The sequence below is a fragment of the Dipodomys spectabilis genome, unplaced genomic scaffold, assembly GCF_019054845.1.
Source record: "Dipodomys spectabilis isolate Male_0828 unplaced genomic scaffold, ASM1905484v1 ptg000030l, whole genome shotgun sequence".
NCBI lineage: Eukaryota > Metazoa > Chordata > Mammalia > Rodentia > Heteromyidae > Dipodomys > Dipodomys spectabilis.
Genome location: NW_024870707.1, coordinates 4753549 through 4780301, shown reverse-complemented (window position 1 = coordinate 4780301; position 26753 = coordinate 4753549). Strand labels below are relative to the sequence as shown.

At 39.1% G+C, this 26753-nt stretch overlaps 1 protein-coding gene across 1 annotated transcript in view; it reads right to left on the bottom strand.

The window, feature by feature from the left end:
• Positions 1 to 859: 859 nt before the first annotated feature.
• Positions 860 to 26753, bottom strand: part of LOC122105319 (fatty acid desaturase 2-like protein FADS2B) — a 39379-nt gene continuing 13485 nt past the window's right edge. Inside the window, exons 3-12 of the mRNA XM_042676520.1 lie at positions 26511 to 26716; positions 25131 to 25224; positions 17629 to 17754; positions 10605 to 10665; positions 9146 to 9222; positions 8905 to 9002; positions 7674 to 7770; positions 4152 to 4231; positions 2744 to 2869; positions 860 to 908 (exon numbers count right to left, since the gene is read on the bottom strand). Of these exons, the coding sequence (XP_042532454.1) occupies positions 860 to 908; positions 2744 to 2869; positions 4152 to 4231; positions 7674 to 7770; positions 8905 to 9002; positions 9146 to 9222; positions 10605 to 10665; positions 17629 to 17754; positions 25131 to 25224; positions 26511 to 26716 (1014 nt within the window). The remainder of the gene's footprint in view (positions 909 to 2743; positions 2870 to 4151; positions 4232 to 7673; positions 7771 to 8904; positions 9003 to 9145; positions 9223 to 10604; positions 10666 to 17628; positions 17755 to 25130; positions 25225 to 26510; positions 26717 to 26753) is intronic.

Genomic DNA, 26753 nt, shown 5'->3' with positions numbered 1-26753 from the left:
TAGAAAATGAAAGTCTTTCTTTGGTCCATGTGACTGAGAAAAGATCTCCAATCATTCTGCTCTGGTGGATATGGAACTAGGCCACCAAATCGTATACTCGAGTCTGTTGTTTTGTTTTGTTTTTGTTTTTAGCTGAACATAAGATACCTTCAAATACAGAACTGTTCAGTCGGTTGCTGTTGGGACTGATTGAAGTTTCCTAAAAGTTTTTTTAAAATTGAAATTCTAACTTCTCCCATAAAAACACTATATATACACACTAATTACAAACATATATAGGTCCAGAAATGAAAGTCTGAAGCAATATATTCAAATCTTTGAAGATAGTTTAATGTTATTCAGGATAAATTTCTTTTAAAGAGAAAGAACTCAAATGTTTGAGAAGACATAAGCAAAAATTTGTACTTCCTAAGAGACCTCTTAAGTCAAGATAATTTCTTTTAAGATGAGTTGCCCTGTTCACCAAAATACTCCATTGGAAGTCTCTCCTCTGGGTGGCTTACTTCTTCCTATGTCAGCTTCATCTGTAAATTTTACCAGGTTCCTGCACTGATGATCTTATGAGGTCTATTGTTCTATCTATTAAGATTCCATTAAGTTCATGATTCTAATGAAAAAAATCAAAACACTCATTTCCTTTTTGTCACTGTGGCCAAAATCACCTGACGGACATTTCTTCTGCTTCTTATAGGCAAGAAGACCTTTAGAGAAGGGGTTTTTGTATGTGTCTGGGATTCACATTCCTGGCACACTCAGGGATATCAATGGTGCCGCTGGCTGATTTCTAGTAAAGCAGGAGAGATCCTCATACAGCCAGCCACCAGTCCCCTGAGAGATACAATTAAAGGCGTGCTCTGCATCATTCATAATAAGCATCCATCCAGAGAGCTGCAGATTTCTTCAATGCCCTGTGAGAAGAGTAAACGAAAGCATCAGGAGGCGAAACCCCTCATGGAAAAGGAGTTTCCAAATATCTTTCCTCTACGTGGTATCAGGACAATATGACTTCCAGCTCCATTTGGTAAATTGGTCAAAAAATATCAAATTGATTTGGAAAATAAGTTCCTCTTCCTTTTCTGAAAATTTGAGTTTACGTTTCATTTTTTTCTCTTCTGCACTTAAATATTTACAAGCCAGTCTGTCCTATATCTGTTTACCTACAATATGTTATAATGAAGAAGGCATTTTTCTATGCTCTGGATTATACAGCGATGAAGGAAACAAATGTAAATCCTGTCTATGTGGAGTTCTTGGTACGGTTTTAGAGACATGTAATAAACAATTTATTGCATACTCAAATAATAATTTATTTAAACTCAGTAGATCATTGTTAACAAATAATGAATTACTTCAGTATGGCTGTGACAAAAGTCATCAGCTAAGAGAAGCAGGTGCCATGAGATCCTGTTAGGGATTTGCTCTTGGATATTAGTGAAGATTAATCTGAGGAATAGGAATTTGAGAGGTGCCCCATTGAGTGAATGGGAATTGTCAAAGAGACATTGAAGAGATGCAGCAAATTGGAAGGACATCCATGAAGAAGAGAAAAGTGGTAAAGGAATGAGAGAGTAGGACCAGGGCAGGAGTTTGGTAGCAACTGAAAGGAGAAAGGGAAGTGTGGTAGGTATAAGAGTGGGGGCTTTGGAGAAGGATTGGATAAGATCAGGCTGGGACCAGCACAATGTCTTCTAGAAAAGTGTCTGGGAATGCCTTGGGATGAATATGGATTTTCAGTTTTTATAGCTCTCACTCCTCAGAGCCAGCCACCCCAGTTGGATCCCCTTTGTGTTCACTAGCCTATCAACAACAGTGGACCTGAAGATTTGATCATCTCTTTCCTCACTTAAATCCTAAAGCATGTGGGAAGTCTTTAAGGGATACAGACATAAATCACACATAGCTTTCATTTCCAGAAGCTTGAAATATGCGTTTGATGCTGGTAGTTTTTGCCTGTAATCCTAGCTGCTCAGGAGGCTAAGAACTGAGGATCACGGTTTGAAGCCAGCTGGTCAGGATGTGAGACTCTTTATCTTCAATTAACCAGCAAAGAGCCAGAAGTGGAGGTCTGGCTCCAGTGGTAGAGTGCCATCCTTGAGCAAAGAAGCCAAGTAAGAACACAGAAGGCCCTGAGTTTAAGCCCCAGGACCAACACAACACACACAAAATCGGAAGAAGACTAAGGAATTTTCACTTAGCCATAAAAAATAATAGTTAAATGATAAACTTTTTTTTTTTTTGTTTTGTTTTTTTTTGGTGCTGGTCTTGGGGTTTGAACTTAGGGCCTGGGCACTGTCCCTGAGCTTCTTTTGCTCAAGGTTAGCCCTCTACTACTTGAGCCACAGTGCCACTTCTGTTTTTTCTGAATAGTTTATTGGAGATAAGAATGTCACAAATTTTTCTGCCTGGGCTGACTTTGAACTGTGATCCTCAGATCTTGGTCTCCTACTCAGCATCCAATGAACATTTCTTCCCAGGAGAACTGCAGTTTGAACTCAAGTCTTTGTGCTTACTAGGCAAGTGCTCTTCCACTCTGGACTCTTGCCCCCAAACCTATGGTACGTATTTCAGTTATCAGATTGTTGCTGGAGTTGTTCTCTGCAGAGTCCCATGTTTATGCTGGGCTCATAGGGAACTACCTTAACCAATGGTTGTGGGAGGTATGATTCATAGGCCAGTGAATTTGGTGGGGACTGTCAGTGAGGGAAACGTGAGAGCTGTCAGCCAAGAGAAATTATGTTCGCACCTGACAATATCTCCAAACGCCTTCAACATGGGCTTGTTCACATACTGCAATCCGTGCTTGGCACACAGTGACTTCACCAAAGGGGCCACTTTGTGGTAATTATGACGTGGCATTGTGGGGAACAGACTATTGAAACAGAAAATACAAGTCAGATGAAAGAAAGAAAAACATCAGGGGTATTTTAGTTCCTGTATTACTACATAAAATTACATCAACAATGCAAACCCAACCTTGACCTTACACAATCCTTCTTGGAAGTTCAAACGTCCTGCCAAAACACTCTCATCCTATTTCTTAACATGTCTGTCAGCCATGTAGGTGGCAAATGTTTGAGAAATGATAACAGGAAAAATATCACCCCCCCCCCAATGCATTTACTCTGGGACAAGTCAGGTAAAAGTATGGGTCATTGTACCATGTGAATGACCTTGGAGAGCTACATGCTGCTCTTGGCTCCCACCTCCTCTGTCTGTAACTCTCTTTCTCTCTATCTAACTTTCCATCCTGTGAAGAGGTGAATATTCATTCACAAGGGTCCAGTTATGGCACATGGGGAAAAGCTCAAGGACAGTAAGAAGAATCGAGGAGATACAGATTTTATTCAAGGTCATGCAGCAATCCATCAGGTAGCATTCTTGTTTTTTAGCCTCCTCTTTGATAAAATATGAGTAACAGCCCTTTGATTATTTTTTTCTGAGGGTTTTAAAGACTAACATAAAAGAGAAGATGAGAAAAAAATCCCATGAACAGGCAGACATCAGATCTCTGTCCTTCACTGCCTTTCTCCCAGATATTGTTTAGATAAAGAGATGAGGAAATTATCTTTCTGAATTTTCTAGAGAGATTGGCTATCCAATTTACTATTATTTTCTATTAAGTTTATGTTCAATAAACTGACCTATTGGTAAAGTATTTACAAATACTACTTGGGAATTGGATAAAGAATAGATTTGATGGTTGAGTATTTCATATTTTGGCTCTAAAAAGACATTTAAATTGTCATTAAATTTCAATAAAACTTTGTAACTCATGTTATATGATTCTTTCCCCCACTTGGGTTTAACCAACTAACCAAATGTTCATGTACACATGTTAACACACACATACACAGACACACACACACACACAGAAAACACTCTCCAATTTCTAAGACTCAATATAACCAGAAAAAGAGTCACTGGTACATTTATACTCTTCCACTTCATTTTCTCACAAATAGGGAATCTTCTTCCTTTCTTTTTGCCCTCCCCCAACCAGTGTCCCCAATGGAAAGATAGTAGACTTTAGAGAATCCTGGTTTGTTTTAGCTCTTCTGAGTTTCTGAGTGGAAGAACTGCACCCAGGACTGTGTGTGGGGCTGTTCCTTGTGACTTCCCTTCTTCTAGCAAGGATTGTCTCTATCACTCACTGGTGCTCAATTTGGAAGTTCAGGTGCCCCGTGAACCAATCGTTGAAAAAGGACTGTTCAATATTGCATGTGGCCAAAACCTGCAAAGGAAAAGCTTCCATTAGATAGGAAAGGTAAAAACAAATGCTTATTCTTTTATGCAGACAACTGCCAACAGGTGCTTAGGAATACATTCCTGAGTGTAAGAATTGTAGCAGATATAAAAGATAACACAGTCCCAGGTCTTAAGAAGCTCAAAAAGATGATGAGGTTTTTTTTTTGCCAGTCGTGGGGCTTGAACTCAGGCCCTGGGCACTGTCCCTGAGCTTCTTTTTGCTTAAGGCTAGCACTCTACCACTTAAGCCACAGCACCACTTCTGGCTTTTTCTGTTTATGTGGTACTGAGGAATTGAACCCAGGGCTTCATGCATGCTAGGAAAGCACTCTACCACTCTAAGCTACATTCCCAGCCCTGATGAGATTTTTTTCGTTGTTGTTGTAAAGATACAGTTACATGAGTAAGGTAATGAGTACATTTCCTATCAAGAATTGTTACCTCCTCCTTTGTTTTTCCCGTACTATCCCTTCCCTCCCCACCTCCCAGCTCCTTCCCTGCCTCGGAAGTTGTAAAGTTCATTTTCAACATAGAGTCTTGTATGTCTCACTGTTACAATGGTCAACCTGTACCCTTATTTCAGCATTTTGTTATTTCCCTTCCCCTCCTCAAATTAGAAAAGTGTATATACAAGATGCCCTGCCCTGATGAGATGTTTTTTAAAAAGACATTTAAAAAGACAATGAAATATGTTTTTGCCAAGAAGCACATACAAGGTAATAGATATAAAAGAATATGAGGATTTCCAAAGAAATGGTTACTGATGATTCTTAGATAAACAAAATTATAGTATCAAGAATAAGGATTTTGGTAGGCGGTAATGGGATTGTAGAATTACGATAGAGATTATAAGAATAGATTACCATTCAAAGAGTAGACTTCGTGGATTTGTAAGTATGGAGAAAGGCATATTTTAATGTTCCATTTTATGTTATGGTTTAAGAAGTCATGGTTTCAAAGGAGGACATGCTTAGGAGAGGAACTAAGGTGCAAAGCCTCTGTGGATCTGATCATACAACATAATATTTGTCGAAATGAGCTCCAGGAAATAGAAATGGGGATTTTTCTTTGCTGCTGGTTTTGTTTTCTTGTCTTTTTGTCTTTTTTTATGTATCTATCTTTGAGAGACTAAGGGGTTCACAGAAATGAAGTGACAACGGATGAACAAACGCAGCAGTGGTACTAACTAGACTATATGATTTGTGGGTGGAGATGGGAGGAAAAAACTGGGAGAGAGTGCAAAGGAAGGGGTGACATTGTCCAAAATGAAATGCACTCTTTACCTAACTCATGTAACTCTAACTCCTCTGTACACACCTTTATAATAACAATAAAGATTAAAAAGTTATGGCCTCAAGAGGCAGAGGCTTTGTTTTAGATTGCCAAGGTTAAGAATCCATATATCTCTATCTCATCTATCTATTTATCTATCTATCTATCTGTCTATCTATCTATCTATCTATCTATCTATCTATCTATCTATCTATCTATCTATCTATCTATCTATCTATCTCTGTCTGTCTGTCTGTCTGTCTGTCTGTCTGTCTGTCTGTCTATCTATCTAGCTATCTATCTATCTGCCAGTTTCCTCTATGTCTTTTTTTTTTTTTGGTCCTAGTCCTGAACTCTGGGCCTGAGTGCTGTCCCTAAGCTCCTTTTGCTCAAGGCTAGCACTCTACCATTTGTTATATCACCATTTCTGACCCTTTCTGTGATTAATCAGAAATAAGAGCCTCATGGATTTTCCTTCTCGGGCTATGATCCTCAGATCTCAGCCGAGTAGCTAGGATTACAGGTGAGAGCCATTGGTGCCCGGCTTTCCTCAATATCTTCTTAAAATTTAATTTTAGCTGGATATTTCCCTTGAATGTAAACCAGTTGTTGTTCTCTGTTGGCATTACTCAAAGCGTAGTACTGATGATTTTGAGGTACCCAGCGCCCTATATTTACAAAATATTTCATATTACTTCTAACACACTATCTTTTAATTTTCATCCTCTTAAGGTATGCAGTGAAATTTAGGCCCAGCGAGTACAAACGTGGAACGCTGTCATGACCTTGGTGTTAACATGAACTAGAGTGTTTATTATTTTGAAATTTTAAATAATTTCTGTTTCAGTTTCAAATATAATAGATAACAATAATATAACCTACATACAAAGTTCTTCGAGGTTTTCAATAATTTTTGAAATTGCAAAGTGTTTTTGGTGTCTTTCATTATTGTAAGAGATGGCGCGTACTAAAAAACCAGAAATCTGGAAAATTAGTGGGAAGATTTTGTTCTTTCCATGCACTAGCTATAAACATGATATGCTAGTGTATTATTCTAAATAAATTTCTTACTATAAATTATATGCCTCAGTCACCACAGTCTGTAATGAGTGGAAAAAGAAGAGTGAATGGCTCAATACAACAGTTTTTTTTTCCAGGGATATTGGATATGAAACATGATGAAATATTAGTATTTTTCCCACAGTAAAATTATAGGCCTAAGAAATAAGCAAGAAAAAGTGTATAGTATATATTACAATATGCTGTTATCTTTACAAAGTTATTGAAACTCAATAAGAAATATACAAATATCTAGACTGAGTAATAGATGAAACGGTTCACAGGAAAAGAAATATGAAGAGAAAATAAATACTTGAAAAGGATTTATCTCAATAGATAATTAAATAAATTATAAGTGGAAACCAACAGACAAAAATGTGGTTCTGTGGGCAAAAAGTTCAAGACGCCTTCTCTGTATCACGAAGAGAGTCATTTGAGTTTGCATATGAATTTGCAGAAGAAATAAGGTAATTACTGATTCCTTTGTTAGCACAATGAAGCCAGTCATGGGGCATATGGTGTAATAGGAAGCAGAGCAGTTCTGCATTCGAAATAACGTTGTTAAGCATTGACAATATTTTGGGATACTCTATCCAAATATTAAAGTTAGGCAATTTTCAAGGTTCTTACATACAATTTTTTTCTATAATTCTGTGAGTTTCAGATTCATTTGAAAGAATATCATTGGGGGATTAGAACAGGGAGAGAAAACTTGTTCCATAAATACCACACAATAAATACTTTAGTTCTCTCACAGTTACCCAATTCTACTGCATCATGAAAGCAGTCATAAATAATATATAATTGGATGTATTAAAAAAATGACATAAAGCAGCAAGAAGTAGTCCAGGTCTAGTTGACTGATACTTGGTTTAGTGGAAAGGTTCTGTAATCAAAGTGCCAAGGTTAAAACCTTGTTGCCATCACTTATTACTTGTGAGTTCTATATGCGTCCTATGACTTCAATGTTATGATCTGGTTGAGTGAGAATAACCTTTGTGCTTAACCTGGTGCCTGGCTTCTGGAAGCACTTTGTGATGGTTATGAGATTCCTATCTGAGGTCACAAGACTCTTAGATCAATCTGGTGGGAATTACCTGAGTGCTGAGCCAGTCTCGGTTTTCCTCTCTGCTCATTTTCATGGGTATGTGGCTCATCTGCGTGACATAGGCAATCCATGGGCTTTCAAGAAACCTTTCAGGGAAACAAAAGATGGGTGATGGCTTCTTAGTGTGTCTTCAATGGCAAACACTGGGCCTGCAGAGCCTTTTGGGGAGGTGGCCAAAGACTGGGTGGAATTGGAGAGATTCCACCATTGCAGTAAAAATGGTCTTCATCCTATATCTTCCTGGCATACTTTTCTAATCTAGCACATAGCCATTTGGCCCTACCATTTGCCTAAACCAGGAGAGTAGTACCTCCAAGAATTCCTAGGCTCTGTGCAAGGGTAAAACATACCAGGTTTTCAAAGGGCATGTGCAAAGTGTTTGACAGCCTGCTTAGTCATCAGAGAGAGTTGGGTTCAAGCTCTGTCTTGGCATTAGTCTTGGCCCTTACGGGTTCTATTGCCACAGACCAGTGATTTAATCTCTATGAGACTCAGTTCCACTAGCAGAAAAATGAAGATGATACCATCTACCTTGTAGACTTGTAGGAGGATTACATTAAAAAAGATAATGTATGTAAAGCTTTTAATGAAGTGTCCAACCCATAATAACTGTCGCTATACTTACAATTAGTTAGGATTTAACATAATAACGTGGTAGGATGAAGGAAGGAATAAACTAAAGAGTAGGACAAGGTTATTTAGGAAAAAGCAATAATTGGAAGTCATTTGGGCTTTGGGAAAATCTCTATGTACAAAAATACTTCAAAAATATCTAATCTTGGGTAGGGTATGCTGGTACATGCTTATCATTTCAGCTATTCGAGAGGCAGGGGTAGGTAGACCACAGTCTGGCTTTTCTGAGCAAAAGCATGAGACCCTATCTGAAAAACAACTAAAACAAAAAGCAATTGGGGTATGGCTCAAGTGGTAGAGAACCTGCTGCTGTGAATCTCAACTGAAATTCTATATTTTCGAATCTGGGCAAGTGCTGAAAAAGGGAAATTGGGCAAATCATTCTTGTGAGAAATAGATCTTGCTCAAGTAATTGAGCCATTGCCTTTTGACATTTATTTAAACACACACACACACACACACACACACACACACCCTCAGTTCCCAGTTAATGGAGTATGGTGTTTTAATCTTCTACCAATCACAGATACCTCTGACAAGAAAGTACCAAGACCATGTGAGTTGTGGCAATAAGAGAGCATTCTTACTTGACCAAATATATGAGCAACACAGTTCCAAAAATTCCATAGAAAGGGCCAAATGTGATGAAGTGTCGGATGTAAAAGCTGCTGACCCAGGCAATGTCCTGCAGAGAAAAAAACACTGAGTATTATTTCATTGCTTCTTCATATCTTGGCTAAGTCCACATGCTGTGTCTCAAGGGAACTAAACATTTTCATCCCCCTCTTCTATTTGGCTTAGTTTCAGGTAATAAAGCAAGTTACTCACCCACCAATACTTTCGAAGGTACATCACTTGCATAGATTGCAGGTTAAAATACACAGGCATGAGGAGGGGGAGAGCAACTAAAAAATTAAAAGAAAACAAGAAGAGATGACATTAAAATGTGACTCAGAAACAAACCAGCAAACCTCTGTTTCCCTGTTCTCCCCATCTGTCTCTTTCTCTCCCTCTCCATGCCTTTTCCAGAATACTGGGCCCTGAGTACGGAGATTCACACCTGTATCTTAGACTTTACTGAACTTTCCAAGGCCCAGAAGTTGAAGTAAGAATTTGATCAGTAGTTCCAGGCTCAACTTCCCTAAAAGTTAGTGAGATGTCATGTGGGATGGGTGCACTTCCAAAATTTTGTTGTGAATTTGCAAGATTTAATTAAAAAAAAAAATCAGGTCCTACAGTCTTGTAGTTGCCCTCAAATGCTTGTTATTGGGTCCAGTCCCAATATGGTTGTCTTGTAGGAATGAGGAAGGTTCATTTATTTCCTGGCCAGAGACTTCAAATGTCTTTAGATATTTTCTAATGTCTCCAAGGGAAAAAACTTGCTCCTGGTTGAGAACCATTGTTCTACCAGCAATGTTTGGTTGCCTTCTTAAATTTTTTTAATTTCCCAAATGTGCAAATATGTTTTAGAAGAGCAAATTTGCAAGTTATTTGAAAACTTCCCTTGTAGGCTGCCAGAAATTGAATTAGTGAAGAGGAAAATCTCTTTGCTATGATGTTCTTTTATTGGCATCAGAATTACTCAGCTAAACTGATTTGCCTTCTGGCTACCATCCCTGCATAGATATGTATGTATGTATGTATGTATGTATGTATGTGTGTGTGTATGTGTGTATGTATATGTATATGTAGTTGTGTGTGGGTGAAAGAGGGAGACAGAGAGGGCGGGGCAGGGAGGGAGAATATCTCATGCATTCTGTAGTTATAAGTAGGTCATGGGAATATCAAGCTTTCTTCCACGCATACTGCTGGCTTTTGTTTTGAGTTCTTCTTCTGTCACCATGCTATATGTGGTTCATTATTACATTTCTTTCTCTCTTCCCTCCCAGTACAAATACCACTCTTAGCTTTTGGTTGATGTGATTCTTTTCTCAACATGACAGTTCATACATGGTCCCTGGGTTGATATTCTGACTTCTGAATGTTTAGGTTGTCTCCATTTTCCCCTACCCAGCACCACCCAGTGTGTGTGTGTGTGTGTGTGTGTGTGTGTGTGTGTGTGTGTGTGTGTGTGTGATGAGATGAGTGTTTAAGAGGCCTGCTTGATTTTCCATTTTACTTTTCAGATTTTCACACCAGTGGATCTGAAATTAGACATGCTGCTTTTCTCAGTAACGAAAAGATCTGGGCTGGTCTCTGTGAGAGGTTTCTGATCATGCCTTCTGGCTTGGCAAGTGCATGCATGAAAGAAATGAGAAGATAAAGAAAGTGGCTTCAAGAGACTCACCCATATAGAAGTACAGATGTTGCTTTTCGTAGTCAATGTATTTGATTTTCTTCTTACCATACTAAAGAGAAAGAATAGAACAAAAAGAGACAATACCTCTGATTATCACACTAAAGGACATTTGTGTATCTGTGTGTGTGCATGCACACACGTGTGTGTGTGCAATCATGTGCATCAAAGAGCCATTTGGTCAGTGTTCAATGGTTGGCAAACCTGAGACACAAGAAAAAACAAAACAGAAGCCGGGCGCTGGTGGCTCACGCCTGTAATCCTAGCTACTCAGGAGGCTGAGATCTGAGGATCGCGGTTCAAAGCCAGCCCGGGCAGGAGAGACCGTGAGACTCCTATCTCCAATAAACCACCAGAAAACCGGAAGTGGCGCTGTAGCTCAAGTGGTAGAGCGCTGGCCTTGAGCTGAAGAGCTGAGGGACAGCGCCCAGGCCCAGAGTTCAACCCCACGACCGACAAAAAAAAAAAAAAAAAAAAAAGAAAAAGAAAAACAGGGATGGGAATAAATATCACACTTTAGTCAAATAGAGATAATTATAGCATGCATGAATTTTTGTTTGTTTTACTAAGGGAAATTTTTTTTTTGCCAGTCTTGGGGCTTGAACTCTGGGCTTGGGCGTTGTCCCTCAGCTCTTAGCTCAAGGCGAGTGTTCTATCACTCGAGCCATAGCACTACTTCCAGTTTTCTAGTGATTTATTGGAACTAAGAGTCTCCTGCCAGGGCTAGCTTTGAACAGTGATCTTTGGATCTCAGCCTCCTGGGTAGCTAGGATTATAGGCGTGAGCCACCGATGCCTGTCTTTACTAAGGGAATTTTGATCACTAAAAAATATTGTTGGGGCTGGGAAGGTGGCTCAGTGGTAGAGCGCTTGCCTTGCATGCCTGAGACCCTGGGTTCGATTCCTTAGCACCACATAAGCAAAAAGTAAAAAGTCAGAAGTGGCGCTGTGGCTCAAGTGGTAGAGTGCTAGCCTTGAGCTGAAAAGCTGAGGGACAGCGCCCAGGCCCAGAGTTCAGGCCCCACGACTGGACCAAAAAAAAATATTGTTATGGAAATCATGTGGAGACTTATTCCCTTTCCTTATGTGCATTTACTGAAAAGGGATGGTATCGTTAAGCTTTCTTAAATTGTAATAGTTAGGATTCTGAGGCAAGCTCAGGCTCTAGCTCCATTATTATTGAATAAATATTTATTAAGTGGTCATGTGATAAGTGATATAGACATATTACTTCCTGTCTCGCTTTTCTTCTTTTATGATCTCACATGGTGATTCACTACTGTTTCTAAGAAGAGATAGCAATATGTATGAGCATTCTGTTTACTATGTATCAATACTCATCGTCTATGTTATTATTTTCCATTCATAACTTTGAATTTAGTTAACTTCCTAGGTTTTTCCTTGGTGAATATGACCTGTGGCCTAGGCACAATGATAGAAAATGCTCTGAGAGGAAGAACAGAAAGAATACCTATATCTCTGTAGTCCCAGCAGCAACTCAATAACTGTTCATTGAAGGGTTGAATGAATGATCATTCACATTCCTCTTGTGCATTCAGTTACAACAGTGTTAACAGGGTTAAGCTCTTGTTTTTCCCATTTTCTTTCTACCATCTTAGGTAATAACTTCTTCACTTATTTGGATATTATAATTAGTCCCTACTCCATTTATTGTCAGAAATAAAAAGAAATAACACATGGCTGAGATAACTATTTGCAAAAGCTACCAAACTTCTAAACACCGAAGTAGTAAGAAACAGGAAAAAAAAGAAAGAAAATGGGTAGAGAATGCTTAGGAGTTGACAAACTTCTATGACCTGGCTAGGTATTACTCTGAAGAAAGACAAAAAGTCTTGCTTGATATGAGTAAAGGAGAGAAAAGACTGAATGGAGGTGTATTAAGAAACAGATGTTTAAAAAAGTAGTGGAAAGACTATCAAGAAAGAGGAAAGACATGCTCAGAACTCATCTGAAATGTGCAACTACTGAATTTCAGAGTTGAAATAATTTCATGCTCTATATCAATTACAATGGCCTCAAAACCAACGTGTGTAGAATGCTGTGGTTCTGAGATGAGAAAATTATGTCCTAAGCTACTCAAGGGTAGCAGCACAAGTTAGAGAAGTGGTCTCTGTAGTGTGGGTGTTGATTCTGGCAGTAGAAGCATATCTAGGGAGTCAGAATGCTTCCTCGACTATACTTCCTCTGGAAGAACCATGAGAGAAATCAACATTTCACAATTCTAATGCTAGGCACAGAAGTCCACAGCACATTGGAGTTGCTCATGTGGCTTGTGGAACCATGGGCATTCATTTATTTAAGAGTTAACAATAGGGCTGGGAAGGTGGCTCAGTGGTAGAGCGCTTGCCTTGCATGCCTGAGGCCCTGGGTTCGATTCCTCAGCAGTACATAAGCAAAAAGAAAAAAAGCCAGAAGTGGCGCTGTGGCTCAAGTGGTAGAGCGCTAGCCTTGAGCTGAAGAGCTGAGGGACAGTGCCCAGGCCCAGAGTTCAGGCCCCATGACCAGAACCCGCCCCGCCCAAAAAAAGTTAACAATATTTTAAAAGACCTACAAGCAAGAGTCTGCTGCCTTTGTAGCTGAGGTACATGGTAAGGTTTCCCAAACTGAGAAAAACGATTTTCAAGATTTATACAATTTGCTTTTTTTTTTTTTTTGGGTTTTCATATATATCAGATCGATCCAGGTAATCACTGGCAAAGATTCAGTCTTTTATTGTTTAGCACTCTTCAGTTTTTTGAGAAGGGAAAAATTTCTTAAGCATTTGACAACCGTTATCCAACACGTCCCCTTGAGGAGAGATTATTTTTTTGTGCTCACCATTATACTTCCTCTGTTTAAGAAACACTATCTTGTCAGGTGTTGATAGCTCATGCTGTAATCCTAGCTACTCAGGAGGCTGAGTTCTGAGGATTGTGGTTTGAAGCCAAACCTGGCAGGATAGTCTATCTCCAATGAACTTCCAAAAAGTTGGAAGTGGAGATGTGGCTGAAGTGATTGTGGAAAAAACAAAACAAAAACAAAAAATAACAAAACTCAAGGACAGTAACCAGGTCCTCAGTTCAAGTCCAAGGACTGGCACAAAAAAAGAAAAATGAACAAATGAAACACCATCTCTTACAAAGTTTGATGGTTTAAATAGTTCTTTACATGACAAGCATTAATGAAATATTAAAGGAAATCAATTACTGAGAAATTTTAGACATGACTTTCTCCCCTCCCCACCTTTTTTCTGTTTAGAGGTAAAACTTGTCTTTTACAAGACATCTGGGCTGTGCAAATTATATAAATCAAATATCCCAAATGAATAAAAGATAAATCTAAAAGCATAGTCTCTTTTAACTGGCTAAAATTAGTTGAGACAACTAGAGGTTTAGATGTGTATGACTAGTGCTAATTGAAGAAGCGATTTATTTTCAGTCAGTGACAATCTTCCCATAGCTTTTTATTTTTCAGATGTGGGGCTTGAACTCAGAGCCTGGGAGCTGTCCTGAGCTCTTCTGCTGAAGGCTAGCACTCTACCACTTTGTGACACAGCTCTACTTCTGGTTTTCTGGTGGTTTATGGGAGATAATAGTCTGAACAGCCTTTCCTGCCTGGGCTGGCTTTGAACTGTGATCCTCAGATCTCAGCCTCCCGAGTAGCTAGGATTTCAGGCGTGAGCCACCAGCACCTGGCTTTCTTTCTATATCTTCAAGTTTAGAAAGTCATACTAGTTCACCTCATCTGCTCTTATTTTTTTAATTGTTTTTTTTTTTTAATTGTGAAAATACTGTATAGAGGGGTTACAATTACATGAGCAAGGAAATGAGTACATTTTTTATCAAGCACTGTTGCCTCCTCCTTTGTTTCCCCTACCATCCCTTCCCATCACCCCCCACCCCCAAACCCCTCCCCCCCAGCCAAAGTTGTAAAGTTCATTTTCGACATAACGACTTGTACATCTCATTGTAGCAATGGGTCCACCTGTATCCCTACTTAAATGATTTGTTTTTTCCCTTCCCCTCCACAAATATAGTGAAAACAGGGATTATACCGTGGGAGAGGGACATACAAAGCAACAAAGAAATCATCTTATAAATATGTTAGAAACAATCTCATGAAAGAAAAAACCATTTGAATACTTATCTTGGGGTTCATTTCACCTAACATCAACTTATCTGTCCTTTTCTGCTTGTCTCAGACACATACTAGTTATTGCAAATAAGGGAAACCATGGGACCTATGTTTCTTTGGGCCTGGCTTACTTTACTTAATATAATTTTTTTCAAGTCTTTCCATTTCCTAACAAATGGGGCCATGTCATTCTTTCTGATGGAGACATAAAATTCCATTTTGTATATATACCACATTTTCTTGATCCATTCATCTACTGAGGGGCATCTGGGTTGGTTCCATATCTTAGCTATGGTAAATAATGCTGCAATAAACATAGCTGTGCTGGTAGCTTTAGTGTGGTCTTGTTTGTGATCATTTGGGTAAATGCCCAAAAGTGGGATTGCTGGGTCATAGGGGAGCTCTATGTGGAGTCTTTTGAGGAACCTCCATACTATTTTCCAAAGTGGTTGAACAAGTTTACACTCCCACCAACTATGCAGTAAGGTTCTCTTTTGTCCACATCCCCTCCAGCATCCAAAATGAGTTAAACCATCTTAAAAGGCCCATATCAAGCATTGAAATAGAAACAGCAATAAAAGACCTCCCATCTAAGAAAAGCCCAGGACCAGATGGTTTTACAGCGGAATTCTACAAGGCCTTCAAAGCAGAGCTCACACCAATACTCCTCCAACTCTTCAATGAAATTGAAAGAGAAAGTTCACTACCGAGCACATTCTATGAAGCAATAATAACCCTCATCCCAAAACTAGACAACGACTCATCAAAGAAAGAGAACTATAGGCCCATTTCTTTGATGAACATTGATGCAAAACTTCTCAACAAAATTTTGGCCAATCAACTTCAACAATTCATCCAAAAAATCATACACTATGATCAAACAGGATTAATTTCAGGGATGCGAAGCTGGTTCAATATACGCAAATCAATTAATATAATTCATCACATCAACAGGAGCAAGGATAAGAACCACATGGTTATCTCAATAGATGCAGAAAAAGCATTTGACAAGATCCAACACCCCTTTATGATGAAGTTTCTGGAAAAATTAGGGATCCATGGAACATTCCTCAATACAATAAAGGCTGTATATGACAAACCTACAGCCAGCATTATACTTAATGGTGAAAAACTAAAGCCATTTCCTCTTAACTCAGGAACAAGACAAGGATGTCCACTCACTCCACCTCTCTTCAATCTAGTATTAGAATGCCTAGCTACAGCAATAAGACAAGATGCAGACATAAAGGGGATCCAAATAGGGAAAGATGAAGTAAAACTCTTCCTCTTTGCAGATGACATGATCTTGTATTTAAAGAATCCCACGGACTCCACTAAATTACTCAAGCTGATTCAAACCTTTGGCAATGTATCAGGGTATAAAATTAACCCACAAAAAGCAACGGCTTTTCTGTATGCCAACAATGAGAAAAGTGCGGCTGAAATCAGGAAAGCAACTCCATAGTAAAAGCCCCACAAAAAATAAAATGCCTCGGAATTAATTTAACCAAAGAAGTGAAGGACCTCTATGATGAAAACTTTAAAAACCTGAAAAAAGAATTCAAAACAGAACTTAAAAAGTGGCAAAACTTCCCATGCTCCTGGATTGGAAGGATCAACATTATGAAAATGGCAATACTTCCCAAGGCTATCTACAAATTGAATGTGATACCTATCAATATTCCAAAAAATTCATATGGAACAATAAAAGACCCTGAATAGCAAAAACTCTCCTCAACAGAAAGAACAGTGCTGGAGGAGTAGCAATACCAAATTTCAAACTCTACTACAAAGCCATAGTAATCAAAACAGCTTGGTACTGGCACAAGAACAGACCTCAGGACTAATTGAATAGAATTGAAAACCCAGAAATGAACCCACAGACCTATAGCCATCTAATCTTCGATAAGGGAGCTAAAAAAATAGAATGGAAGAAAGATATCCTCTTCAGTAAATGGTGCTGGCAAAATTGGTTAACTACTTGTAGAAAACTAAAGCTAGATCCTTATATATCACCCTGCACCAGAATCAACTCCAAATGGATCCAAAACCTCGGAGTCAAAGCAGACACTCTGAAAACATTACAGGATGGAGTAGGAGAAACCCTAGGTCTCCTTGGCACAGGCCAAAATTTTCTTAATAGAGACCCATAAACATGACAAATCAAAGAAAGGTTGGACAAATGGGATTGCATGAAATTACAGAGCTGCATGGCAAAGGACATAGCTAGCAAGATCAATAGAAAGCCCATGGATTGGGAGAAGATCTTCACAAGCCATATAACGGACAAGGGTCTCATATCTAAAATATACCTGGAACTCAAAAAATTAAATCCCCCAACAACAAATCCTCAAAGAAACAACTGCCCAATAAATAAGTGGGCTAAAGTCTTAAAGAGAAACTTCTCTGAAGAGGAAAGAAGGATGGCCAATAGACACATGAAGAAATTCTCAACCTCTCTAGCCATAAAAGAAATGTAAATCAAAACAACATTGAGATACCACCTCACCCATTAGAATGGCTATAATCAAGAACTCTAGTAACAACAGATGCTCTTCTTTATAATAGTGGTTGATATTACGTCAGAGCTAGTGGTAAGTACTGGGCAGGGACCTGTCTGCCACTGAGATTGCCCAAGTCAGGTGATACGACTTATCACATCTCCTGGTGTGGGAGTTTGGACTGAATGACCTTGATGATCATAGAGTCATGACCTCAAATATACTTCTGTTCTTAGAAGCTCTTTTTTGTTATTTGAAATCTATATCTTAAACTTCAAAGGAGAAAGTTTCTTAGGTCTTTCCAAACACAAGGATGAAAGCCTTTCCAGAATCCACTTCTAGGGAAGGTTCTGTGGTTTCCTAGGGCAGAGAAATACATACCTTGATAGGTTGCAAATCTCCCAGCAGAAAAAGTGGGCCTACATCAATATCTGGGTCTTTGGGGTAAATGTTTGGTTTTACATGATGCTGAAAGTGTCTGTGATTCCACCATCTTGCTGACAAGCCCTGAGGGAAGAAAAAAATGATTAACTAATAAGTCAATTAGTTAACTCATTAACTAATTGACAAATATCCTATCATTGTTGTATTAAAATGCATCCTCAAAGGCCAAATTAGATTGTTGTGTTTCTATAGCCCAATTGCAAGGCTGGGTTACAGACTGACTCATGGGGCAAAAATTCCCAGTGCTTCTGAAGTCAGTTCTCTGATTCAGAAACAAATTTTGAGGCTAAACCAACTCCCCCAAATGAAAATATAGAACAAGTTACTGACATGAAATGTTTTTGCTCTTCTTCTATTTGATGCTCATAAAAAAATTCTGAAGGTAAGCAGGGAAGAGAAGATTACTTCTATTTTACCAAGACTTTAATTAGTTCTGGGAATTAAAGGGTGGCTCCACATAGCATACTTCAATGAATATTTCAAAGAATCATAGATCTGAAGTGATCTCCACGGGAGACTTGGCTCAGATTATTATATAGCCCAGCTTCAATGCTCTCCTGCAAAAATAAATCCAAGCTTGAATCCGCTCTGATGAGGTTGTTGATGATTTTTTCTCTTACTAAAAGTTTTAGAGATTTTCCTAAAGTAGAAGATTTGGAGGTATACCAACCTCTCTCATATGTTGGGTGCATAAATGCTGTTGTGTGGTTGTGGTAAAGCATTCATCCCTTTTTAATCTGCATTCTACCCCCACTAAATGCATTTATAGGCATTCACTCTCTAGGTAGTACAGGAAGCTACTAGATGTATGTATAATATATGTATAATGTTGGCACATTGCCATACTCCAGCCCTTTTTATTGATGCTAATTATTTGTAGAAGAACATGGCACAGCAGCAATTTTTAATCCATCTTGCAGTTTCTTAATAGGTAGTCCTAGATCTGTGCTATCCCAATACACTCACCATTTACTATCTGTAGCCAGCTGAATTAAGTATCATAAAAGAGACAATATTCTGAAGACTCAGTATCAATAAAACAAGGAAAGCCAAATATTACGCAAACATTTCTTACATCTGTTATATGCTGGTAATATTTTCCTTATTGCTGTCTGAACGTAATATTTTCTTGACTTTATCTTCAATTTCTAATATTCTTTCTTTGCTTTGAATTTTTATTTTTTAAAAATTATCTTTAAGTAGGTCAACAAAGGAGTTTCAATTCAACCTACTATCCTTTCTTATCCTTGTTTTGGTCAATATTTTGATGTTTTGAATTTTTGTTTTGCTTTTCATGCTCAGTCTCTGTATATGTCTTTGCCAGTAGGATTTATTTTAAATACATATGGAATGAATAAATTGCTTTTTAAATGTAACTAGTAGAAAGTTTAAAATGACAGGTTATTCTCATGTGACTTGCGTTTTATTTCTCCTGTAGAATACTGGTCTGGATACTATACATCTAGAAGGAGAGTATGCCTGAAAACCTGTGAGTGTTAGCTCTGACTTGCCACAGTTTTCTTGGGGCTTTGCTGAGAGATTGAGGAGACCCCTACACACTTCCAAACATAAGGGGTGGAACGTGTAATTCTCTTTCCACCCTATCACTCTGACTTCCTTACAGTGGGATGCCTCCTTCTACTCCCCAGCTCTCTCCTGAATCTCATGACAGCCTGTGAAAGCACTTTCCATCTGTTTCTGTTTGAAGATCCTTTTGATATCTCAGACTCAATGTATCCCCAATTGGGGTTGTCCATGTCTAGCCCATCTTTGGGGAACCACTGCGCCCTGTACTTTTGTCAAATTCTATAGGACCCTTTCACTCTCAAAACTGCGCCTGCACTCACTTATTATTATTCTGTCATTCACTCATTATTTATGTTGATGTTTGTCCCATGTGTCAGATGCTGAACCAAGCATTTGACATGCCAAAGTAAACATGGTCTCAAGGAACGCCCGTATTAGCAAACATGTAATCCAGTGGGAACAGTAGACAAGTAAACAAGAACAAGGGCGATAAAAGTGAATTCCCCTTTTTAATTAAGTTTCTCCAGATCCTCTTCTATCGGGTGACAGTATCTTCTAGCTAACCACTACCTGTGAGACAGGTTGTGATTCACAAGAGGTTAGGGAACAGATCTTAACAGCATAAAGCCCTAAAGCTTAAAACAGTGGCCAGGGTAATGATGGGTGTGTTCTAAGCAACCTGTTCTACTTGGGCCGCTCGGTCTGGAAGCCAAGTTTACTCAGAGACAGAAGAGAGAGAGTTCTTCACGAGTAAATGAACATTCTCAGCCTTTGTGCTTGGTTGTCCCTGACAATCATCTGACATACCCAGAGCCATTCCTCATTTCTGTGTCAAGTCCTTTTTCAGTACAGGAGAAATAATCCAAGCTTTGCCCTGCACCAAGCCTAATTTAAATGCCTTCTTGGTCATCTATGAGGTGTGTGACTTGACAATTTCCTGGGAAAATTCCAGGAAGCAACATACTTGACACTCCCAATGTTTTAGAATGTAGTCATGGAAGACAGCCTAGGTTTGCCTTTGTAGGAAGGTCTCCATTTAAAATATTCTTCTCCATCGTCCCTAAAATGACCTTTATTTTGTATTGTTTTCAAAATTTGCTGGCTGGCAAGGATTGAAAGACACATCTCTAGAGGTCTACTGTGGCGTCAGGAGCAGTCACACAGCTCTTATTTTGAAATGCTTGGGAATAGAAATATTTTAATTAATTTACAATTTTGAAAAATTGGGTTGGGGGAGATAGAAGACAATGATAAAAGGGGTGACATTGACTAAGTTGCATTATACTTACAGACTGCCATGCTGAATTGAAATCCTTTTGTACAACTGCTTAAGGAAATTAAAAAAATAAAATAAAAGTGTGCTGTGTGCCAGTGGCTTATACCTGTAATCCTAGTTACTCAGGAGGCTGAGATCTGAGGCTCTCAGGAAGCCAGCCCAGGAAGGAAAGTCTGTGAGACTCTTATCTCCATTAAACTATTGAAAAAAGCCAAAAGTGGCATTGTGGCTCAGGTGGTAGAGCACCAGCCTTAAGCCAAAGAAGCAGAAGCTCAGGGACAGTGTTCAGGCCCAGAGTTCAAGCCCCAGGATGTCAAGAAATAAATACATACATACATACATAAAATTATTTTTGTGTCAGTCTTGGGATTTATACTCAGGGCCTGGGATTTTGTGCTCAAGGCTGATGGTGTGCCACTGGAGCCACAGCTTCACTGCTAGGTTTTTGGTGGTTCCACTTGTAGACATTTGGTAGTTCATTGGCAATAAGAGTCTTAGGTACTTTCCTGCCTAGGCTGACTTTGAACTGCCATCCTCAGATCTCAGCTTCCTGAGTAGCTAGGATTACAGGCATGAGCCACTGGTACCCTCGACCAAATTAAAAAAACATAATGGAACAAAGTTTTATGATGTGGAATTTTCTGCTGTCAGAAAATGTCAGAGCTCAGAAGCGTATAGGTTTTGGAGTATTTTAGATTTTGTATTTTCAGATTAGGGCCTCCTCCACCTGTATTGCATGAAAAATCCGAAAACTACGTCGTCATTTTGTAGCTTACTTTTTGAGGATCTCTTTTATTGTGCCTACATTGCAAAGACTAGAAGATACTTAACTTTGCAACAGGGGCGAATGAAAAGTCCTAAATTGTATCGCTCGGTATCTCTGCCTTTCCTGGGATTGGGAGGTGGAATGGAAGATGAAGTTTTGAAATTAAAAGTTGTGATGCAAACGCAAGGAGGGGATGTGACTGCTCCTAAGTTTCTTTGTCATCTCTTCTCCGCCCACCTTGCCTCACCGCAGGTGATTTTCTCTTCTACTTGTAGCTGAAGCCTATACTCATCTTGCTCGTAAATCACTGGCTTTGCTTGAATGAAGCTAACATAATACACCCTGCCTTGCTTTTGGACTCCACTCCCATTTTCTCGTTCTGTTCACAAGTTCATCAGTTCTAGTCATTTCAACTTGGGTCAAATGGATTCTGGACACACAATATATAAAGCGCTGTGGTGTATAGATTTGAACCAGTGGGGAAAGCATTGGCTGTGCAAAGGTGCCAGCAGGGGTGGGGCTGATGGGAAATTTTGTACATACTGGCACCAAGTCCACTGCCAATGACCTCAGGGGCAGGCGAGTTTCACCTTTCTCAGGCTCCTTCATGGAGTGGAAGGCATTGGGCCAGCTTTCCACCTGAGTCTGACGGTGACAAGAAAAGAGCTCTGCTTTTATTCTGTGGTATTTCTCAGTGAATTCTGCCACACTCACCTGCTATATCCAGCACAGGCAGATAGATGCTACTGGCATTGTATGCCATGGGAATCTTATGCTTCAATAAAACTTGTCACATCAAATGACTTTTTACTACTCATTCTAAGCATTTTGAGGGGTAGTCATATCTTTAATACCGGAAATCTAACTCGAGGATTTTTTTTTCCACTGTATTTATAGAGTAAAAATAGTATAATCTGCTCCATGGAAGGTAAGAGGGAGTGATTCTTTGCAAGTCAATGAGACTGTCTGAGATTTGAGGTCTACTTTCCTACCTTAATACTAACATGATTAAATACTTTTCTTAATGAGTCTGGGCCATTGCTTTATGAAAAGATTGTTCCGAATATCAGGAACAGCTAGAAATGACTGAGCATTTTCAGATACTATTATATGGCGCATGGATGCTTTATATAATCCTTATTCTATCCCTCTGTGTTGAAGCCATTATCTACCCTGATTTTACCAGTGAAGAAAGTGAACTTCAAACACATGTAATATCTTGTTCAAAGTGGCCTAGCTAATCGGTAGCTAATCAGAGTTTGCGTGGAAGGCAGCTCTGTCATTGGGTCAGTAGTATGTCATTCTGGTTCAAGTTAGAATCACCTGGGGGAGGGCAAGCTTCAAAACTGGTTTGATAGATCTTCCCACAAATGAATTTTATCAGAACATCTGAAAAAGTGTACAGCTTGGGGTAGGAGGGAATATGAGGTTTGCACTCAGTGCTACAAGTTTGCTAGACAGGCAATCTGCCACTTACGCTACACTCCCAGTCTTTGTGTGCTTTAATTTTTTTAACATTATATTTTTTCAGATAAGGTCATGCATTTTCGAGTGGATGAAGCTCATACAATGATCCTCCTACTCCAGCTTCCCACAGAGTGGAGATTACTGGCATGTACCACCACGCTTGGCTTATTTGTTCAACTGTTCTCACATTTTTTTTTTTTTTTTTGCTTTTGCTCGGCGCGGCCTCAAAAAACCAGGATTCTCACAATCTCAGACTACTGAGTTCTTGGAATTGCAGTTATGAGCCAACTGTGCCTGGATAAGCATTAAAAAAAAGTTCTAGTGCCTCTCTAACTGGTAGGTCGAATTGAGAAACACTGCTCAGAAGTCTGTACCATGTAACTCTCTGCTATCAATTTTTTCCATTACCAATGTATTGACATTGGCTTAAATAGTCAAACCCTTTGACTACCTACCATAGTGAAATAGGGGCACTAGAACCCCCATTTGTGAAAATTACAGGATTTAATAGCTGAAGATGGCAGCTTCCAGCTATTGTGATCTCCCACTGGGCCCTCCCTTTTCTTTCGCTGCCCATGACTACTGCTCTCTCTGTAGTTCCAGCATTCTTGTTGTCTCCTTAGTAGCTGGCTGCTTCTAAGGGGCTGCCAGCTGGTAAACCATAAAATAGCTTTTAAAATAAATAATTAGTAACTTCTATGCTAACACATAGGCTCGGAGTCTATGTCCTCCAATTTTTTTTCCTTAAAAGGGTTGAAGGATTTGGTTTAGTGTGTGGGGTGGGGGGAGCCAGGGAGGTGGGCATCAGAGGCATTAGTGACTACAAACCCCAGAAAGCTAAAAGCAAAGTAGAGATCTTGCTTCACTCCTAATATTGTAGATGAGAACACTGAAGAACAGAGACAAGCATGCTATCACCTTGATGAAGGTGCATTGAGCTCACAAACGGACATGCTGAATAGCAGCCCCTTTGTATATCTACTTAAAGATGGTGATGGAGATGAAATTGTGAGTAATGTCAGAGCTAAGGCTGAAAGTCACTCTAAACAATGATGCACTGTCATCTTGTTTCAGTTGTTTCTCTAGTCATTCATTCAAAAAATGCTTATTTGAAGGCCTATTGTGTGCGTGGCATGCTGCTAGCCACTGCTTAGAGGAGCTGCCCCATGGAGCTTATACCAGGGCGGATGAGGCCGGCTGTCACCATTTTGATCTGTCCATACGTTTAGGTTTTGTAACCAACCTGGCTTTTGCTGACCATTCTCTCCCTTCCTCTTCACTTTTACCTGGTCTCCTTCAGCTTTTTTTCTCTAGTTTCTTAGTGCTACTTTTTCAGAATCAATCAGACCTGCTGGGTTCCCTCTAGTTACCAGCAAAAAGGTTCACATTTCTTCTAAGATGACTATATTTAATATGCAATATGTAAAATATAAAATATAAATATTACAAATAACTCAGAGCCTGGGTACTGTCTCTGAGCTTTTTTGCCCAAAGCAAGCACTGTACCACTGGAGTCACATATCTACTTCTGGATTTTTGGGGGGGATTTTTTTTATTGGAGATAAGATTCTCATAGACTTTATTGCACTGGCTGGCTTTGAACTGCAACATTCAGATCTCAGCCTCTGGAATAGCTACGATTACAGGCATGAGCTACCAGCACCATGCTAGATGACTATTTTATTCATGAATTTATAGTATCTCTCTCTCTCTCTCTCTGTCTCTCTGTCTCTCTGTCTCTCTAGACAGACCTGATGTGTGGGACTGTTGTAAACTTTATATAGTGTATATATACCTACATATATATATATATATATATATGATATGATATATGCTAGATAATCTTTTATTTTACATGCCAGTACTGGGGTTTAAACTCAGGACTTGTAGCTCTTGCCAGGCTTTTGTTTTTGCTCAAGGCTGGTGCTCTACCACTTGAACCACATCTCCACTTTTGTATTTTTGCTGATTAATTGGAGATAACAATCTCACAGACTTTTCTGCCTGATCTGCCTTCAAATCTCAGTCTTCAAACCTCAGTCTCCTGATTAACTAAAATTACAGATATGATCCACTAGCAGCCAGTGATATCTTTAATTTAATGGTTTTTTTTTAGGACAATGAGAGGCCATGGATTGTGCCAAATAGCTTCAGAGTAACCAAAATATAAGTTTCTTAAATAAAAATGAAGTTTTCTAATAAAAAATGAAGATTGTAATTTATCACCTATTTATGATGTTATATTGCCTATTAGTATGTATAAGCTACATAATTAGAACATTTATATTTGGGGGAGATGATAAACATTTTTTTTTACTGGCGTGCATACACAATTGGGCATGGAAACCCTGTCTTTGGGAATAGCAATGAGGGATCCCCATCTCATTGTCTGACACCCTGTACCTTGAGATGACACATCACGAATTTGTGCATCAGATGGTTCCACTTGGACTTCTTGAACAGGGAAAGATGTCCTATGTCATGCTGCAAAAATGAACTCTGAGCCTAGGAGAGAAAAAATTGGGAAGTATTTCTATTTCCCACACATGCCATCTTCTTCCTAATCTCCCTCCCTTTGTACAGGTGTCGGAATTCTCTCTTGACCACTATTAACAATCTCCCAGTGTGGAGTAGAAACACCAGGCCTTGGGGTTCTTGATCACTTAGGAGCTGCATGACTCGGTAGATCTCTTCTCAGGTATTTACATCATACATGAAGGCAATAACACCTGATGTGTGGGGCCTTTGTACAATTTATATAGAGTAAAATATTCAGTACATGCAGGCACCAAATACTTGTTTCCTTCTTTCTTTCCAACTGTTGCTCTCCAAAGAATAAAGCAAGATGGGTTTTCAAAGGAAAAAATGAATGATGTGAACATTTTGGACACCACTTGTACATGACTTCTAATTCTCTACGAAGATCTTTCCCACTTCTTCCAAAGAGAATGAGATGAATTTCTATTCTAAAGCAGCATGTATTCTTTCCTCCTGATGGCCTGTATCTCATTCTGCCCGGCAGAATGTCTTCTACCTTCTAGAAGCAGAGTGGCTTCTACCTTCATGGATGTTCACATTCCTAGAGGAAGAGTGTGTGAATTTCCCTTTATATCTACAGTACAGTCTTGTGATCTTGGGAGCCACGTGCAGAAATCATACTGTATGTACTTCAGCCAAGATTTCTCAAAGTCTCTCCAAAGCACCAGTTTCTATTTGTCCCTTATAAGACATTCTTGCTATTCTCTGTAAGATAATGGTCCTTGTTCTTGAAATCACAGTCTAGTTCATTGATACATGTAGGTGGATCAATGAATGAAAGGTAAAGAGGAATGTTACAGGACCAAGGACAAGATTATAATTACTGAAATTGTGGGTGGGGAGCAGACACAAAACAAAATAGCAATTGTCACGGATTAAACCTTTACTAGGTGTTTGATATCATGCTAGATGGTTTCCATATTAACTTGCTTTGTGTTCTTCAGAATTTTTAATATATATTTTTATTATAAAGTTATGGTACAGAGAGGTTACAGTTACATGAGCAAGGTAATGAGTCCATTTCCTATCAAGCACTGTTACCCCCTCCTTTGTTTAAATATTCATGATTGTTCTTACTCTATGGATGAGAGAATCCGGGCTTAGTGAAGTTTAGTAACATGTGGATAAATGTTTAACCTTGATGATAGCCTGCCAAGATGTATCAGGGAGCTGCCGACACCAATCAAAAAAGGGATGAAAAGTCTACGTGCATCTCACCTAGGCTACTGCGTAGAATTAGAATACCAGCTTACCTGAGACACTGTGAGGAGAAAAGAAACAAGTATTGTAACCGTCCAGCCACTACCAAAATGACACAGGATTAGCCATGCTAGGACTTCCAAAACCAGGATCTGGGCAAGGTGGAGGAAAAAGAAGCCCAGGTTGGCATTGAACATGTTCATGCTTTCCAGTGTCCTTCGCAATTTTTGGAAATCTTCCACCAACTGTGGCTGTAAAATACATATTAAAGGGAAGAAGAATTAGTTT